Genomic DNA, 18,841 nt, shown 5'->3' on the forward strand with positions numbered 1-18,841 from the left:
CAGGGGTCTTTAAAGCTGCTCCTTGAAACAAAGTTGCAGTCTTTTTGGAGCAGGTCCGCTGTCCTCAGGAGTTTCTTGTCTTTTTCGAAGCAGGGCAGTCCTCAGAGGATTCAGAGGTCGCTGGTCCCTTGGAAGGCGTCGCTGGAGCAGAGTTCTTTGGAAGGCAGGAGACAGGCCGGTGAGTTTCTGGAGCCAAGGCAGTTGTCGTCTTCTGGTCTTCCTCTGCAGGGGTTTTCAGCTAGGCAGTCCTTCTTCTTGTAGTTTGCAGGAATCTAATTTTCTAGGGTTCAGGGTAGCCCTTAAATACTAAATTTAAGGGCGTGTTTAGGTCTGGGGGGTTAGTAGCCAATGGCTACTAGCCCTGAGGGTGGGTACACCCTCTTTGTGCCTCCTCCCAAGGGGAGGGGGTCACAATCCTAACCCTATTGGGGGAATCCTCCATCTGCAAGATGGAGGATTTCTAAAAGTTAGAGTCACTTCAGCTCAGGACACCTTAGGGGCTGTCCTGACTGGCCAGTGACTCCTCCTTGTTGCTTTCTTTGTTCCCTCCAGCCTTGCCGCCAAAAGTGGGGGCCGTGGCCGGAGGGGGCGGGCAACTCCACTAAGCTGGAGTGCCCTGCTGGGCTGTGACAAAGGGGTGAGCCTTTGAGGCTCACCACCAGGTGTTACAGCTCCTGCCTGGGGGAGGTGTTAGCATCTCCACCCAGTGCAGGCTTTGTTACTGGCCTCAGAGTGACAAAGGCACTCTCCCCATGGGGCCAGCAACATGTCTCTAGTGTGGCAGGCTGCTGGAACTAGTCAGCCTACACAGACAGTCGGTTAAGTTTCAGGGGGCACCTCTAAGGTGCCCTCTGGGGTGTATTTTGCAATAAAATGTACACTGGCATCAGTGTGCATTTATTGTGCTGAGAAGTTTGATACCAAACTTCCCAGTTTTCAGTGTAGCCATTATGGTGCTGTGGAGTTCGTGTTTGACAAACTCCCAGACCATATACTCTTATGGCTACCCTGCACTTACAATGTCTAAGGTTTTGTTTAGACACTGTAGGGGTACCATGCTCATGCACTGGTACCCTCACCTATGGTATAGTGCACCCTGCCTTAGGGCTGTAAGGCCTGCTAGAGGGGTGACTGACCTATACTTGCATAGGCAGTGAGAGGCTGGCATGGCACCCTGAGGGGAGTGCCATGTCGACTTATTCGTTTTGTTCTCACTAGCACACACAAGCTGGCAAGCAGTGTGTCTGTGCTGAGTGAGAGGTCTCCAGGGTGGCATAAGACATGCTGCAGCCCTTAGAGACCTTCCTTGGCATCAGGGCCCTTGGTACTAGAAGTACCAGTTACAAGGGACTTATCTGGATGCCAGGGTTTGCCAATTGTGGATACAAAAGTACAGGTTAGGGAAAGAACACTGGTGCTGGGGCCTGGTTAGCAGGCCTCAGCACACTTTCAATTGTAAACATAGCATCAGCAAAGGCAAAAAAGTCAGGGGGCAACCATGCCAAGGAGGCATTTCCTTACACAACCCCCCCCCAAACGAAAGAGGATGAGACTAACCTTTCCCAAGAGAGTCTTCATTTTCTAAGTGGAAGAACCTGGAAAGGCCATCTGCATTGGCATGGGCAGTCCCAGGTCTGTGTTCCACTATAAAGTCCATTCCCTGTAGGGAGATGGACCACCTCAACAGTTTAGGATTTTCACCTTTCATTTGCATCAGCCATTTGAGAGGTCTGTGGTCAGTTTGAACTAGGAAGTGAGTCCCAAAGAGGTATGGTCTCAGCTTCTTCAGGGACCAAACCACAGCAAAGGCCTCCCTCTCAATGGCACTCCAACGCTGCTCCCTGGGGAGTAACCTCCTGCTAATGAAAGCAACAGGCTGGTCAAGGCCATCATCATTTGTTTGGGACAAAACTGCCCCTATCCCATGTTCAGAGGCATCTGTCTGCACAATGAACTGCTTAGAATAATCTGGAGCTTTTAGAACTGGTGCTGAGCACATTGCTTGTTTCAGGGTGTCAAAGGCCTGTTGGCATTCCACAGTCCAGTTCACTTTCTTGGGCATTTTCTTGGAGGTGAGTTCAGTGAGGGCTGTCACAATGGATCCATATCCCTTCACAAACCTCCTGTAATACCCAGTCAAGCCAAGGAATGCCCTGACTTGAGTCTGGGTTTTTGGAGCTACCCAGTCCAGAATAGTCTGGATCTTGGGTTGGAGTGGCTGAACTTGGCCTCCACCTACAAGGTGGCCCAAGTAAACCACAGTTCCCTGCCCTATCTGGCATTTGGATGCCTTGATAGAGAGGCCTGCAGATTGCAGAGCCTTCAAAACCTTCTTCAGGTGGACCAGGTGATCCTGCCAGGTGGAGCTAAAGACAGCAATATCATCAAGATAAGCTGTGCTAAAGGACTCCAAGCCAGCAAGGACTTGATTCACCAACCTTTGGAAGGTGGCAGGGGCATTCTTTAAACCAAAGGGCATAACAGTAAACTGATAATGCCCATCAGGTGTGGAGAATGCTGTTTTCTCTTTTGCTCCAGGTGCCATTTTTATTTGCCAGTACCCTGCTGTCAAGTCAAAGGTACTTAGGAATTTGGCAGCACCTAATTTATCTATGAGCTCATCAGCTCTAGGAATTGGATGAGCATCTGTCTTGGTGACAGAATTGAGCCCTCTATAGTCCACACAAAACCTCATCTCTTTCTTTCCATCTTTGGTGTGAGGTTTGGGGACTAAGACCACTGGGCTAGCCCAGGGGCTGTCAGAGCGCTCAATTACTCCCAATTCCAGCATCTTGTGGACTTCCACCTTGATGCTTTCCTTAACATGGTCAGACTGTCTAAAAATGTTGTTCTTGACAGGCATGCTGTCTCCTGTGTCCACATCATGGGTACACAGGTGTGTCTGACCAGGGGTTAAGAAGAAGAGTTCAGGAAACTGTTGTAGGACTCTCCTACAATCAGCTTGCTGTTGGCCAGAGAGGGTGTCTGAGTAGATCACCCCATCTACTGAGCCATCTTTTGGGTCTGATGACAGAAGATCAGGGAGAGGTTCACTCTCTGCCTCCTGATCCTCATCTGTTACCATCAACAGATTCACATCAGCCCTGTCATGGAAGAGCTTAAGGCGGTTCACATGGATCACCCTCTTGGGGCTCCTGCTTGTGCCCAGGTCCACCAGGTAGGTGACCTGACTCTTCCTTTCTAGCACTGGGTAAGGGCCACTCCATTTGTCCTGGAGTGCCCTGGGAGCCACAGGCTCCAGAACCCAGACTTTCTGCCCTGGTTGGAACTCAACCAGTGCAGCCTTTTGGTCATACCAAAACTTCTGGAGCTGTTGGCTGGCCTCAAGGTTTTTGGTTGCCTTTTCCATGTACTCTGCCATTCTAGAGCGAAGGCCAAGTACATAGTCCACTATGTCTTGTTTAGGCTCATGAAGAGGTCTCTCCCAGCCTTCTTTAACAAGAGCAAGTGGTCCCCTTACAGGGTGGCCAAACAGAAGTTCAAAGGGTGAGAATCCTACTCCCTTCTGTGGCACCTCTCTGTAAGCAAAAAGCAGACATGGCAAGAGGACATCCCATCTCCTTTTGAGTTTTTCTGGGAGCCCCATGATCATGCCTTTTAATGTCTTGTTGAATCTCTCAACTAAGCCATTAGTTTGTGGATGGTATGGTGTAGTGAATTTGTAAGTCACTCCACACTCATTCCACATGTGTTTTAGGTATGCTGACATGAAGTTGGTACCTCTGTCAGACACCACCTCCTTAGGGAAACCCACTCTGGTAAAGATACCAATGAGGGCCTTGGCTACTGCAGGGGCAGTAGTTGACCTAAGGGGAATAGCTTCAGGATACCTAGTAGCATGATCCACTACTACTAGGATGTACATATTTCCTGAGGCTGTGGGAGGTTCCAGTGGACCAACTATGTCCACACCCACTCTTTCAAAGGGGACCCCCACCACTGGAAGTGGAATGAGGGGGGCCTTTGGGTGCCCACCTGTCTTACCACTGGATTGACAGGTGGGGCAGGAGAGGCAAAACTCCTTAACCTTCTGGGACATATTGGGCCAGTAGAAGTGGTTGACTAACCTCTCCCACGTCTTGGTTTGTCCCAAATGCCCAGCAAGGGGAATATCATGGGCTAAGGTCAGAATAAACTCTCTGAACGACTGAGGCACTACCACTCTCCTAGTGGCACCAGGTTTGGGGTCTCTGGCCTCAGTGTACAGGAGTCCATCTTCCCAATAGACCCTATGTGTTCCATTTTTCTTGCCCTTGGACTCTTCAGCAGCTTGCTGCCTAAGGCCTTCAAGAGAGGGACAGGTTTCTTGTCCCTTACACAGCTCCTCCCTTGAGGGTCCCCCTGGGCCTAAGAGCTCAACCTGATAAGGTTCAAGTTCCAAAGGCTCAGTTCCCTCAGAGGGCAGAACTTCTTCCTGAGAAGAGAGGTTCCCTTTTTCTGACTGTGTTGCAGTTGGTTTCCCAACTGACTTTCCTTTTCTCTTGGTAGGCTGGGCCATTTTTCCAGACTCCAGCTCTACTTTTTCACCCTGTGCCTTGCATTGTGCTCTTGTTTTTACACACACCAGTTCAGGGATACCCAGCATGGCTGCATGGGTTTTTAGCTCTACCTCAGCCCATGCTGAGGACTCCAGGTCATTTCCAAGCAGACAGTCTACTGGGATGTTTGAGGAGACCACCACCTGTTTCAGGCCATTGACCCCTCCCCATTCTAAAGTTACCATTGCCATGGGATGTGCTGTAGTTTGATTGTCAGCATTGGTGACTGTATAAGTTTTTCCAGTCAGGTATTGGCCAGGGGAAACCAGTTTCTCTGTCACCATGGTGACACTGGCACCTGTATCCCTCAGGCCCTCTACACTTGTCCCATTAATAAAGAGCTGCTGCCTGTATTTTTGCATGTTAGGGGGCCAGGCAGCTAGTGTGGCTAAATCCACCCCACCCTCAGAGACTAGAGTAGCTTCAGTGTGGACCCTGATTTGCTCTGGGCACACTGTTGATCCCACTTGGAGACTAGCCATTCCAGTGTTACCTGGATTGGAGTTTGGAGTGGAACTTTTCTTGGGACAGGCCTTGTCTCCAGTTTGGTGTCCAGACTGACTACAGTTTCGACACCAGGCCTTTTTGGGATCAAAGTTTTTACCCTTGTACCCAGGATTGTTTTGTGAAGAGGCTCTGGGCCCACCCTCCTGTGCAGGTTTTTGGGGGCCTTTAGAAGACTCTTAACTATTTTTATTTTTGGCTGTCTCACCACCTTTCCCCTGGGGAGGTTTTGTGACCCCTTTCTTTTGGTCACCCCCTGTGGAAGTTTTGGACACCCTTGTCTTGACCCAATGGTCCGCCTTCTTTCCCAATTCTTGGGGAGAAATTGGTCCTAGGTCTACCAGATGCTGATGCAGTTTATGATTGAAACAATTACTTAACAGGTGTTCTTTCACAAATAAATTGTACAGCCCATCATAATTACTTACACCACTGCCTTGAATCCAACCATCTAGTGTTTTTACTGAGTAGTCTACAAAGTCAACCCAGGTCTGGCTCGAGGATTTTTGAGCCCCCCTGAATCTAATCCTATACTCCTCAGTGGAGAATCCAAAGCCCTCAATCAGGGTACCCTTCATGAGGTCATAAGATTCTGCATCTTGTCCAGAGAGTGTGAGGAGTCTATCCCTACACTTTCCTGTGAACATTTCCCAAAGGAGAGCACCCCAGTGAGATCTGTTCACTTTTCTGGTTACACAAGCCCTCTCAAAAGCTGTGAACCATTTGGTGATGTCATCACCATCTTCATATTTAGTTACAATCCCTTTAGGGATTTTCAACATGTCAGGAGAATCTCTGACCCTATTTATGTTGCTGCCACCATTGATGGGTCCTAGGCCCATCTCTTGTCTTTCCCTCTCTATGGCTAGGATCTGTCTTTCCAAAGCCAATCTTTTGGCCATCCTGGCTAACTGGATGTCCTCTTCACTGGAGTTATCCTCAGTGATTTCAGAGGTGTTGGTCTCTCCTGTGAGGGAACCAGCATCTCTGACTATTATTTTTGGAGTCAGGGTTTGAGGGACCCTGTTCTCACTAGATAGGACTGGTAGGGGGGAATTGTCCTCCAAGTCACTATCCTCTTCCTCTGAGTTGCCACCCCCAGAGGGGTTGGCCTTTTCAAACTCTGCCAAAAGCTCCTGGAGCTGTATTTTGGTAGGTTTGGGGCCCATTGTTATTTTCTTTATTTTACAGAGTGACCTTAGCTCCCTCATCTTAAGATGGAGGTAAGGTGTGGTGTCGAGTTCCACCACAGTCACATCTGTGCTAGACATTTTGCTCCTAAAAGTTGGAATACTTTTTAAGAATCTACAACTGGTTCTAGAATCTAATTCAAACTTTTACAAACTTTTAAACTCTAAAAGAAATGCTAAACAGGATCTAACACAAGGCCCTAGCAGGTCTTTTAAGAATTTAGAAAACTTTTCAAATTGCAAAAATCAATTTCTAATGACAATTTTGGAATTTGTCGTGTGATCAGGTATTGGCTGAGTAGTCCAGCAAATGCAAAGTCTTGTACCCCACCGCTGATCCACCAATGTAGGAAGTTGGCTCTGTATGTGCTATTTCAAAGTAAGGAATAGCATGCACAGAGTCCAAGGGTTCCCCTTAGAGGTAAAATAGTGGTAAAAAGAGATAATACTAATGCTCTATTTTGTGGTAGTGTGGTCGAGCAGTAGGCTTATCCAAGGAGTAGTGTTAAGCATTTGTTGTACATACACATAGACAATAAATGAGGTACACACACTCAGAGACAAATCCAGCCAATAGGTTTTGTTATAGAAAAATATATTTTCTTAGTTTATTTTAAGAACCATAGGTTCAAATTTAACATGTAATATCTTGTTTGAAAGGTATTGCAGGTAAGTACATTAGGAACTTTGAATCATTTCAATTGCATGTATACTTTTCAAGTTATTGACAAATAGCTACTTTAAAAGTGGACACAGTGCAATTTTCACAGTTCCTGGGGGAGGTAAGTTTTTGTTAGTTTTACCAGGTAAGTAAGACACTTACAGGGTTCAGTTCTTGGTCCAAGGTAGCCCACCGTTGGGGGTTCAGAGCAACCCCAAAGTCACCACACCAGCAGCTCAGGGCCGGTCAGGTGCAGAGTTCAAAGTGGTGCCCAAAACGCATAGGCTAGAATGGAGAGAAGGGGGTGCCCCGGTTCCGGTCTGCTTGCAGGTAAGTACCCGCGTCTTCGGAGGGCAGACCAGGGGGGTTTTGTAGGGCACCGGGGGGGACACAAGCCCACACAGAAATTTCACCCTCAGCAGCGCGGGGGCGGCCGGGTGCAGTGTAAGAACAAGCGTCGGGTTCGCAATGTTAGTCAATGAGAGATCAAGGGATCTCTTCAGCGCTGCAGGCAGGCAAGGGGGGGCTTCCTCGGGGAAACCTCCACTTGGGCAAGGGAGAGGGACTCCTGGGGGTCACTTCTCCAGTGAAAGTCCGGTCCTTCAGGTCCTGGGGGCTGCGAGTGCAGGGTCTTTTCCAGGCGTCGGGACTTAGGTTTCAGAGAGTCGCGGTCAGGGGAAGCCTCGGGATTCCCTCTGCAGGCGGCGCTGTGGGGGCTCAGGGGGGACAGGTTTTGGTACTCACAGTCGGAGAGTAGTCCGGGGGTCCTCCCTGAGGTGTTGGTTCTCCACCAGCCGAGTCGGGGTCGCCGGGTGCAGTGTTGCAAGTCTCACGCTTCTTGCGGGGAGTTGCAGGGGTCTTTAAAGCTGCTCCTTGAAACAAAGTTGCAGTCTTTTTGGAGCAGGTCCGCTGTCCTCGGGAGTTTCTTGTCTTTTTCGAAGCAGGGCAGTCCTCAGAGGATTCAGAGGTCGCTGGTCCCTTGGAAGGCGTCGCTGGAGCAGAGTTCTTTGGAAGGCAGGAGACAGGCCGGTAAGTTTCTGGAGCCAAGGCAGTTGTCGTCTTCTGGTCTTCCTCTGCAGGGGTTTTCAGCTAGGCAGTCCTTCTTCTTGTAGTTTGCAGGAATCTAATTTTCTAGGGTTCAGGGTAGCCCTTAAATACTAAATTTAAGGGCGTGTTTAGGTCTGGGGGGTTAGTAGCCAATGGCTACTAGCCCTGAGGGTGGGTACACCCTCTTTGTGCCTCCTCCCAAGGGGAGGGGGTCACAATCCTAACCCTATTGGGGGAATCCTCCATCTGCAAGATGGAGGATTTCTGAAAGTTAGAGTCACTTCAGCTCAGGACACCTTAGGGGCTGTCCTGACTGGCCAGTGACTCCTCCTTGTTGCTTTCTTTGTTCCCTCCAGCCTTGCCGCCAAAAGTGGGGGCCGTGGCCGGATGGGGCGGGCAACTCCACTAAGCTGGAGTGCCCTGCTGGGCTGTGACAAAGGGGTGAGCCTTTGAGGCTCACCGCCAGGTGTTACAGCTCCTGCCTGGGGGAGGTGTTAGCATCTCCACCCAGTGCAGGCTTTGTTACTGGCCTCAGAGTGACAAAGGCACTCTCCCCATGGGGCCAGCAACATGTCTCTAGTGTGGCAGGCTGCTGGAACTAGTCAGCCTACACAGACAGTCGGTTAAGTTTCAGGGGGCACCTCTAAGGTGCCCTCTGGGGTGTATTTTGCAATAAAATGTACACTGGCATCAGTGTGCATTTATTGTGCTGAGAAGTTTGATACCAAACTTCCCAGTTTTCAGTGTAGCCATTATGGTGCTGTGGAGTTCGTGTTTGACAAACTCCCAGACCATATACTCTTATGGCTACCCTGCACTTACAATGTCTAAGGTTTTGTTTAGACACTGTAGGGGTACCATGCTCATGCACTGGTACCCTCACCTATGGTATAGTGCACCCTGCCTTAGGGCTGTAAGGCCTGCTAGAGGGGTGACTGACCTATACTTGCATAGGCAGTGAGAGGCTGGCATGGCACCCTGAGGGGAGTGCCATGTCGACTTACTCGTTTTGTTCTCACTAGCACACACAAGCTGGCAAGCAGTGTGTCTGTGCTGAGTGAGAGGTCTCCAGGGTGGCATAAGACATGCTGCAGCCCTTAGAGACCTTCCTTGGCATCAGGGCCCTTGGTACTAGAAGTACCAGTTACAAGGGACTTATCTGGATGCCAGGGTCTGCCAATTGTGGATACAAAAGTACAGGTTAGGGAAAGAACACTGGTGCTGGGGCCAGGTTAGCAGGCCTCAGCACACTTTCAATTGTAAACATAGCATCAGCAAAGGCAAAAAAGTCAGGGGGCAACCATGCCAAGGAGGCATTTCCTTACAGTGTCCAATTTGTTTACTGTGCCAAGGCTTGTTTGCAATTGAGTGAAATTGTTTTGATGTATTATTGCTTGTAAAATCTATATCTCTGGAACCCTCCAGTGGATCTTTTTAATGCTAGTGTCTAAATTCCTATAAAAATAGAATCTATTTTATAGATTGGTGTTGGATGTCTTGATTTTTGTCTCGATTTCTTCTTCTACTGTTTTGGTGCTGTTTAAATACTTTACACTTGTTCCTCTGTGTAAGCCCTGCTGCTCAGTGCCACAGCTACCCAGGGTTAAGCTGAGGGCTTTACAGACAAAACCAACTGGACACAAATGGCTTGCTAAGTGCATTACAATGTAAGGTTGCACAACCACACCATATAATACACCCCATTTCCTCACACCGTGGTAGAATGAGCACACAGTCCTTCCGGAGGCTGCTTTTTACACACTGTATAGCTGATCTTAATAAAGGGCATGATCTAGTAGGAGTTGGTTCGCTTCTGCACTTTTTTCCTCCAGTGAACTCCACAAATAGCTGATTGTCCACCCGGTGTTCTTTGGCACGATGTATGCAAAAGCTCAACACTCTCTTGGGGTCCAAGAGATGGAGTCTTTCCTCCTGGTTAGCCGTGTGAGGCGGAGCATATAATGCAGGGAGGGTGATGGTTTGACCAACGTGGAACAACATCACAACTTTTGGTAAGGATGCTTGTCTGCGCAGAACCAGTTTGTCTGGGAAAAAGGTGGTGTACAGTGCGTTGACGCAAAAGAGCTTCAAGCTCACTCACCCTCTGAGCCGATACAATAGTGACGAGGAACAGTCTTGAGGGTGAGAAGCCACAAATAGCAGCTGTGAAATGCTCAAAGGAAGTACATATCAGGAACGTAAGGACCGAATTAAGGACTAGTGCCCTAAGGTAACTATAACTTGCGCCCTTGCAATGCACTCCTAATTACCCCACAAATTACGACATTCATGACATCATTTAATAACATCATGGATAATATCACTGTCATATTTATAGTAAACTTTTTTATGAAAAAACCTGTGCATGGTGAGTGTGCAAGTTATAATTACCTTAGGGCACGAGTTATGGTTATAACTATAACTATAATAACTGGTGAATTTCTATGATTTTGTATGTTTAAAATGTGAGCCTAACTATAACTTCCTGTAACCTTTGGCTTGTTTTAAGGGAATATATATATATATATCTATATATATATATATATATATATATAGATATATATATATATAGCTGTCTACTATATTACTATCCCATGATATTCTGTAGTTGATACTCAGGATTCATACCACATATATTGACCTAGATCAAGCAGGTAGAGGCTGTTGTTTGTATTTGTATGACCATCTGGAATCATTTAAAAAGCTTACAGAGATATTTTATGTTATTCAATGCATCCCAGGGATAGGGATGCTTACAAACAAAATCAAGAGAGAGGAGATTGGTAAACATTTAGGGAGATTCCTTGCGTTAAGGGAGACAATGGCAGGCAGCCATGGAAAAGAGAGGACATGAAGATACTCAATAGTGTGTGGATGCTGGGAATTGAGAAATGCGCTGCAAAATAACACGTAGAGCAGTTTGAAAATCTCGTGTTCTAAACGTCACAAACATATTTACCGAGCTAAAAGTCAATACAATTTTAACTGAAAAATGTAACTACGTAATTTAGTTATTACAGTGTACTTCTGGCAGCTTTTAGGAGTCATTCATGTCTGTAAAATAGTTCAGTAGTCACTTGATACAAAGCACTGTGTGAAAACTCCAAGTCCTGGGTTCAGAGGTCAGTTGGCTCACTCAGCCTCTCAAACTTTTACTGGATATTATGAACTTTCTGCCATTCGCAGAAGTACACTGGCGCAAGACTATTGCGGCTAGAACTGTAAGCAACTGAAGTGCTTGTTAAATGCACACTTTAAAATATTATGAACGTACAAATGTTATCAATCCGTGCAGCATATATGATGTCAGTCTCCAATGTAATGTCTGAGTGTGATGTCATCAGTGCTGCAGCCACTCATAAAATATGTTTTCTCCTTATCTTCGTAGGGAAGAGGCCACATCAGTGCGAGATCTGCCAGAAAGCCTTCAAGCACAAACACCACCTCATCGAGCACTCCCGGCTTCACTCGGGGGAGAAGCCGTACCAATGCAATAAGTGTGGCAAACGATTCTCACACTCAGGGTCCTACTCACAGCACATGAACCACCGTTATGCCTACTGCAGAAAAGACGATGCCAGCGAGTTCCTGGAGGACCACCTGGCTATCCCGCGGAGTGTGGAAGAGAGCCCTGAGAGAATGCACAGTCCCTCCAGAGTATCAGGGAGCAGACTGGCTGATCCAGAAGTGCCAAACCCCTGCCACCAATACGAAAATGGGGTAACAGTCAATCCCAACTATGCAAAAGGGCCTGGCCAGGATCTTCTTCAAAACATGGTGCCATGATCGCTCAGGCCACTTAGGTTTCTTGTCTTCCCTATGGCTCTAGGCTAGGATGCACATTCTGCATGCTGAATGGGAGATGTATAGGCCACAGACTTGGGTGCAAACAAGTTGCCCATCCAAGGAAGTATTTATTCTTAGGAAGACACAGACCGTGACTTGGAAGGCCCTATGAAGGACGCTTTCATCTTCACTCAGAAAACATCTTGAGATTTGGGCAGACCAAGTCAACTTCATTATGGCACATTATGGCTAATGGATCAGTTGCGCAGGCTGACAGAATGACACCAAAGAGCAGTAAGTGAAAACGTGTTCAGGTACAGGATCTTCAGAACGAACATCCAGAGGTTCAACCATGTAGCTGACATTTGACCTCATGAACTGAAATCAGGGCAAGAAGCCCACACAAGTCTCCTTAATGGTTTTAGAGGAGGAAAGCATACAAACACCACTAGAGTACGGTTCAGGTGGAGGCCCTGCTAGTGGACCTTCTATCCCTTCTAATATGATGGCTGAACTACGAACTTGAGCTTGCACTGGCTTTATTTTTACAGATTTCTGACACCACTATAAAAAACTTGAAAACTGCAATTCTGTCTTAGGGGAAAGCACTTTATGTCATCCACTACGTTCAGTCCAGGAAATGCGCAGTAAGAAGCAAGTGGACATTTTACGTAGAAGACACGATTCAACTGGTATTGAAAATTTAGTGAATTATGACAGCAAAGCAATATTTGTTATTTTTCATATCCACTCCAGATGCAACCAGTAAGACAAAAACAGCTGCAATGTTGGACTCAGCATTCACCTCTACTCTTACGAAGGTAGACTTGTGCTTTGGAAACAACAATTGCTTGAGGCTGAAGACCACTAGAAGTGTCAGTGTGCCCAAGCAGTGAACCAGGGAACTTAATGAATTCTCAAGTGACCAAAAAATCTTCTAATAATGTTTTCAAATAGATGGTCCGCTGTTGCCTGGTATGAAGGTGACTATATGAGCTTACTTCTGGTTGGTCCTGTGACCTATGAGTCCTGTTTCGTCTATATAACTAATGTACAAAATAGTGGAATACCCTTTAACAGGTGATTAGGGTGCCCTACTGCCTTGTGACCTCTGGTTCCTTCATCGTGTTTCTGACTGGGAGGATGGTATGGGAGAGACAAAGCAGTGACATCATCGCATCTCGTAAGCACTTGTTTGTAAATAAGGTTAGGGCTGATTACTGTGGTTCCTGTTTGTTTTGAATGGCTTTTTTACACCTTGCAGTAAAGCATCCCTATGGGCTCCCTGTTTACACCATCAGGACCCTGATTCGCTAAGAAAACTGACTGTATATGAAGCAGTGAGCAAAACTGCATATTATTGCTAATTTTCCAAAATGTTATGTGTAAAAAGAGCAAATTCTTTTTTAATATGTGCACAAAGTGATTGTGTTTACTGCAGGTTGAAGATGTTTTGAGGAAGCTGCTCCATGGCATAGGGCCAATTAGCAAAGGTCTCAAAGTATCCTTTCTACTAACAAATTTCTCACAGATACGCGGAGTGACATCAGGCTTTTCCCTAACTTTCCTAAAAAGTTTTCACATTGACTATTATGTTCCCTTCACTAATTATGACGTATGCGATTAGGAAGGATGGAATACACAGAACAGAACTAAGTATTATTACAAGTAGTATTATTGTCAGTATTATTTGTATTCATTGTAATTATTGACACGTCACTTCCAAGTTTATATTTTTCAATGTCATCAGTGTTGCTCTTTAGCATTTTTGTCATGTTTAATTCCTTGATAAGAAACAGGTGCATGAGCATAAGTCATACTGGAGTACTTTGACTAGAACATTCCTGTTTTGAAGAAGAGCCATTAATGCTCAGGAGAAGTCCACTTTTTGCCACAAGTTGGGAAAAAATAACTTTTTGTAGGTTTCTTTTTAGAGTTTTACTGTCCTTGACCATGCGCTGCGTACCCCTGCGTTATCTCGGCAAATGGGGTATTACATTGATCTGTCTAATTATCCCCCCACTTTGCTGTATTCCATTTCAAAGATCTTTAGATGAGCTTTAAATATTGCACTGGCAAGGGCACAAAGCTCAGGGGTAAATTAAAGTTCACTTTTAACCACTAGAGATTTAGAGGAACAATCTCAAAGCTGACTGTTTTGCTTTCTGTGGTGTTGCTTGATGCAAGCTAATTTTAAATTCTATGTCCTTGCTATTTACTCCCTACAACTGTGGAAATTCAACGAAATACGACCACAATAACATTCTCAATTGCCCTGCAGTCAAACAAGAAGAAGTAACCAAAAGGCCCTCAATTCTTGAGAAAAGGTCACAAAATTGGCTTTTTTTGAAGAAGTCATTCATTTCAAGGACACAGGAGATGAGTACTCCCTCAACTTGATAAGTATCTCTGTGGCCCACAATCTGTTAAAGGAACCCCAAACTCTAATTTCACCCTTCATCTGTATACAGATACATGATGCGTTAAGAATGTGTACAGTAGGGTGGGGTCAACTGAGTATAAATACCCCAGATATGTTTTACTTTGATATTTGATTTCAACTCTTTGTAGTCCTCATTTCATTCCCATGAAGATGAAAGTTAACACACACAGGTTTGATCAAAACCGTTCGTGATATTTTAGTTTAAGGCCACTTTTTGTGACATGCATGGAGGCAAGTTGTCTTGGGTGAGGGCTCCTTATAGCAGGTCTTTTGAAAATGCAATTTGACATAAGCTTTTGACAAACATCCACTGCATTCCAAGACAGGAGAGAGAGAGACTATTCAGAGTGGCATTTTGTCATGAAGATCAACTTCGTACAGTCCGACACATAACCCAGTTTCATTTTGCTACATGCACTTGTAGTTTCACTTTTTCTATTTTGATGACAAGCCTACAAATCGCACGATCCAAAGTGTTGTTGACCTAAAAGCCAGCGCTAACATGGGGCACGTTGGCAGCAAGGTGTTGATTACTGGCCCTGATATGTATGGAGAATATATCTGTAGAATAATTGCACTAGTGGTAGAATCGTCAATTCTATTTTCCACCTTTCTTGAGATAATTAACTGAACATGTGGGGACAAGAGGTAGACTAATGGAGGCAAACTCAAACTTATACGGTTAGAGTGGTCATGAAACAATACACAACTCAGAGGGACTAAAGCCAGCATGCTCAGACAGCTTAAATATGTGACCAGGGCAGCAGTGCATGTGTCTACAGTTTCGCTACCCTCAACCGCACCCTACTGAGGCATGGTCACTCAAGAAAACAAGACTTGTACGGGGAGATGTGTCAGACTGTAGCTTAATTTATTTTTGCTGTAAAATAGTCAAGTCAAAAGCATTAAAGCTGAGTGAAAAGTCACTCAGCCTTCGCATACACTTCCTTCGTATGTTGCACTGTGGTTAACCTCTCCGCTTACAAGGTCAGGTCTACTGTCTGTTTACAAGAGGGAAATGATATCTTTGGGGAAGAATAGATGAACGGTGGAGTACCACATATGCACAAAGAAATTCACACCTGGAGCTCTTCAAAAAATATAGCCTTCCAAAAAGTAGTAGGAAGATGGGAACTTATGAACAGGACTCAAGCCCTTCTTGTTTCTGATTCTGCCTTAGCCCTGAAGGCCATTACAACCCTGCGTAGATGTCAATTAAACGTTGTCAGTGTACCTCATTAGTACTTCAGGAATAGCAGGGACGGTCAGTATTCACTCCTAGCCATTCTCCTAGCCTTTCGGCATCAAGAAAGAAACCTCGAGAGGCGACAAGCGGCACAAGAGGACAACCCGGTGATGTCTCTGTGGGAAAGCCGTGAGTGACGTCACTTCCACTATCGACCGCATTTTGGCGAATCGATATCCTTGCAGCTCCGCCAATAAATCTTCGAGCTTCGCTGTTAGCCAGTTGGTTTCTCAGCACAAGGCTGGGGGAGACAGCAACACATTTTTCCCCATGTACATTCCCAAAAAAAACATCTCTAGGCTGCAGATGTGGTCATCAGCCTCGGAGACACTCCACCCGGTGATGTATCAGCTGTTCCTAGGAGTCCGCCCTCCTCATTCGCGCAGAATATACGGGGCAGGCGCTCCCTGGCCGGGTTACTCAACGCGCAGCTGGGCTCTCACCTGTGACTAATCCCACGCCAACAGTTAATGGCATTTTCGCAGCAGAAACGAAGTGCAGCAGAAGCATTGTGCCGAACAAATGCTGGGGTAATATTAACAAATACATGCCTTGCTATTCAGCGGAGTCTGATTCACGACGGGGCCGTACAATAGAGAATGTACTTGCCGGAATCAAAATGAGTTATAGAATCTAGTCACAAACTCTCGTCTGTAGTTGTAGTTTCAAAATAACTGATTTTTTGAAAATACCTTTTTTTAAATTTCCCAAACCCTTATGGAAAGCTGTTTCCTGTCCTAGATTACGAACGTGTTTTTATAACCTCTTCACCTCAGAAGGGGAGAGAAATGATTGCGCCAGTAGACAGCGCTGCACATTTTTCCAAATTATGAAATATAAAATACACCACGGTGAAGGCTCTGCCCTGTTTAAGCGAGTAAAGGATCTATTCTTCTTAAGAATCTTGATCTCTGAGTTTGAAGAGCCAGACGCATAGATAAATAAACCCTTTACAGTGATGCTTGCAAGGACAGCTATATTTTGACGCCTATTGATATGGAAATTAAGTGGTACTAATGAACTGGTGACACTGCAAGCAACTAGGAAAGCCGCACAACTTGCTATGTCGAATCTTTCAAAGCATTCACGATAAACTGATTTCATAACGGTCCTTGTGCTGAATTAGTTTCATATTGTTGGTATCCTCAGCCTGTAACCCAGGTTCAGGGGTTAATTTAGTCAGATATGAGAGGATGCTCATATTTCTCCAGTAAATAGCAGTGGACTACAGGGTGGAGAGGTGATGTGACCAAGGCTGGGCACAGACTGTTTCTATGAGGAACAGGGTCAGTACTGATTTGCATTAGGTGGGCCTATTTCTTGTGTGACGCAGTGGGTGAGAAACAATGGGTTGGAATGCTACCCCAAACAGTGGCTAGACAGTCTGCTGCATTACTCCTATCAACTTTTGGGTGTTTGCCAGTAGTGTGACTGGAGACCTGAGACTGGCACAGTATTCCCAGTCTCCTACTGCCAACTTTTGTGAATTCCAAAAGGTGGCATGTTTGTACCCATTCAAGAAGTGCTTTTATAAGTGCAAACTTACCACTTTTTTGTTAAGCCTCATGCACAAGTTCCTATGCTGCCAGATGCCAGAATTAGAAAATTATTATATGCACTGTACCATGACTTCCTTTACACCTCAAAGGCCCATGTTTCAAAATCTGAACATGCCGTACAGAGGAAGCCTCTGACTCTCTGTCCCTGAACCGGTTAGTGAGATGATCCTGTATGAAATGTACTTGTTAAGGTGAGAAAGAACCAATGTTTCTTATCTATCCAAAGGAAGGCAGACTTCACCTTGGTGTTTCTAGGTATGCCAGTCAGCCCTCTACTGTTTGTAAAAGCTCCTAAAAGCAATGTAATTTCAAGTGTGGCACTATACACAACAGATGACTTGAACTAGCAAGGTTGAAACCACGTGGCGTTACTTAGCAATACATTTTGGTAGTCCTACATTATGTACCAGGAAAGTGTCAACATGACCAATTAGTAGAAAAACAAGCATTGATAATCCAAATCATTTTCGTTGTGGAAGGGTGGAAAGTTTTTCTCAAGATTCATTAGGAAACAGACAATAGGTACCACGTACGCTTGAGAACCCCAAGCTTCCCTCATACACAGAAATGGTACAGTATGACTATCAACAGTGCAAGATTTTCACATGCACACACCTTTCATCTTGTATAATGCAGACAGAAACAATGAGAGCTTCCTTCGCATGAACAGGTCAAGCCTGTGCAGCAGCTGTGCAAGCTTCCGCTACAGAACACATAAAGCACAGAAAGAAGCAATGCAAGCTGCCTTCAAGAGCACAGGCAGTAGAAGACTACAGATTTACAAGGTCCTAGCGCCTCTTAGAGCCCCATCAGTGTCATCTTTTTTACGCTAATGTTGCGTTAAGGAGGCCATTCTCCTTCGCCATATTTACAAAGTGGTGCAATGCGCCACATTATGCCTGTGCCAGGCATAGTGTATGCAAGGGGGCGTTCCGGCGGTGGGAGGCCCGTAAAACCGGCACAGTGAAATTTACAATGTTTCACTGCACCATTTTTAGCATCATTTTTAACGCCTGCTGAGAGCAGACTAGTGCAGGAGGCTCTAACCAAACCAGTTACAAAACTCATTTCACGCGGTCGCAGTTTCATGCTCGATGAAACCTTGGTTACATACAGCTTGACAAAAATAGAATAAATAATATATGGGAATTGGAATGGTTGGCACCCTGTTCACATTCCGCTGAAATGAATGCCTTTCCCTTTGACGTGTGTAAATCACATTTGTTTACAATTCTGATGTGATTTTAACATTACACTATGACACAATTTCGTATACATTCTTAAAACGGGCAAGCACCTGTAGTGCAACGCCAAATGGCTATTTTTTCTAAATAAAAAAAGCACTTTGGTCAACCTGGTTTTCTTTTATATCTTGTAAAAAATATATATATATGCTTTTATGGCTCTGCCAGAAACTTGTCATTCACTGTTAATAAAGCATTTTGCACCAAGTGACTGTGTTTTATTGTGCTTAATTTCCGTCTAACAGGCGGAGTCGCAGGTGTGACGCCCAGGCCAGGGATTCAAATGACTTGAAACTGAGGACTAATTTTGATTTAGAAACATTTGAATACGAAAGTTCTTATGCACTGTGCTTTGGACAAAAGCTTTATATGATAGTCACTCTACCCTGCATATCTTCTTCTCACTGCATTGCCCCACACTTGAGCCAGCACCCAGTAACATGAGGGAACGTTTAATTCCTGGGTATTGAATGAAATAGGAAACATTCCTGATATCCTTGAGCATGATTTTGAATTGGGTAGCTAAATTGTTAAAATTCGGGAAGGCGTTCTAATTCTGAAAGACAATCCACCACTGAAATGTCCTCTACACTATCCCTATG

At 45.5% G+C, this 18,841-nt stretch overlaps 1 protein-coding gene across 1 annotated transcript in view; it reads left to right on the forward strand.

The window, feature by feature from the left end:
* LOC138292289 (zinc finger E-box-binding homeobox 1-like) overlaps nt 1-18,447 on the forward strand; it is a 399,590-nt gene extending 381,143 nt beyond the window's left edge. Inside the window, exon 8 of the mRNA XM_069230798.1 lies at nt 11,350-18,447. Coding sequence (XP_069086899.1) covers nt 11,350-11,747 — 398 coding nt within the window. The 3' untranslated portion in view covers nt 11,748-18,447. The remainder of the gene's footprint in view (nt 1-11,349) is intronic.
* Nucleotides 18,448-18,841: the final 394 nt, after the last annotated feature.

This window comes from Pleurodeles waltl, chromosome 4_2 (assembly GCF_031143425.1).
Source record: "Pleurodeles waltl isolate 20211129_DDA chromosome 4_2, aPleWal1.hap1.20221129, whole genome shotgun sequence".
Lineage (NCBI taxonomy): Eukaryota > Metazoa > Chordata > Amphibia > Caudata > Salamandridae > Pleurodeles > Pleurodeles waltl.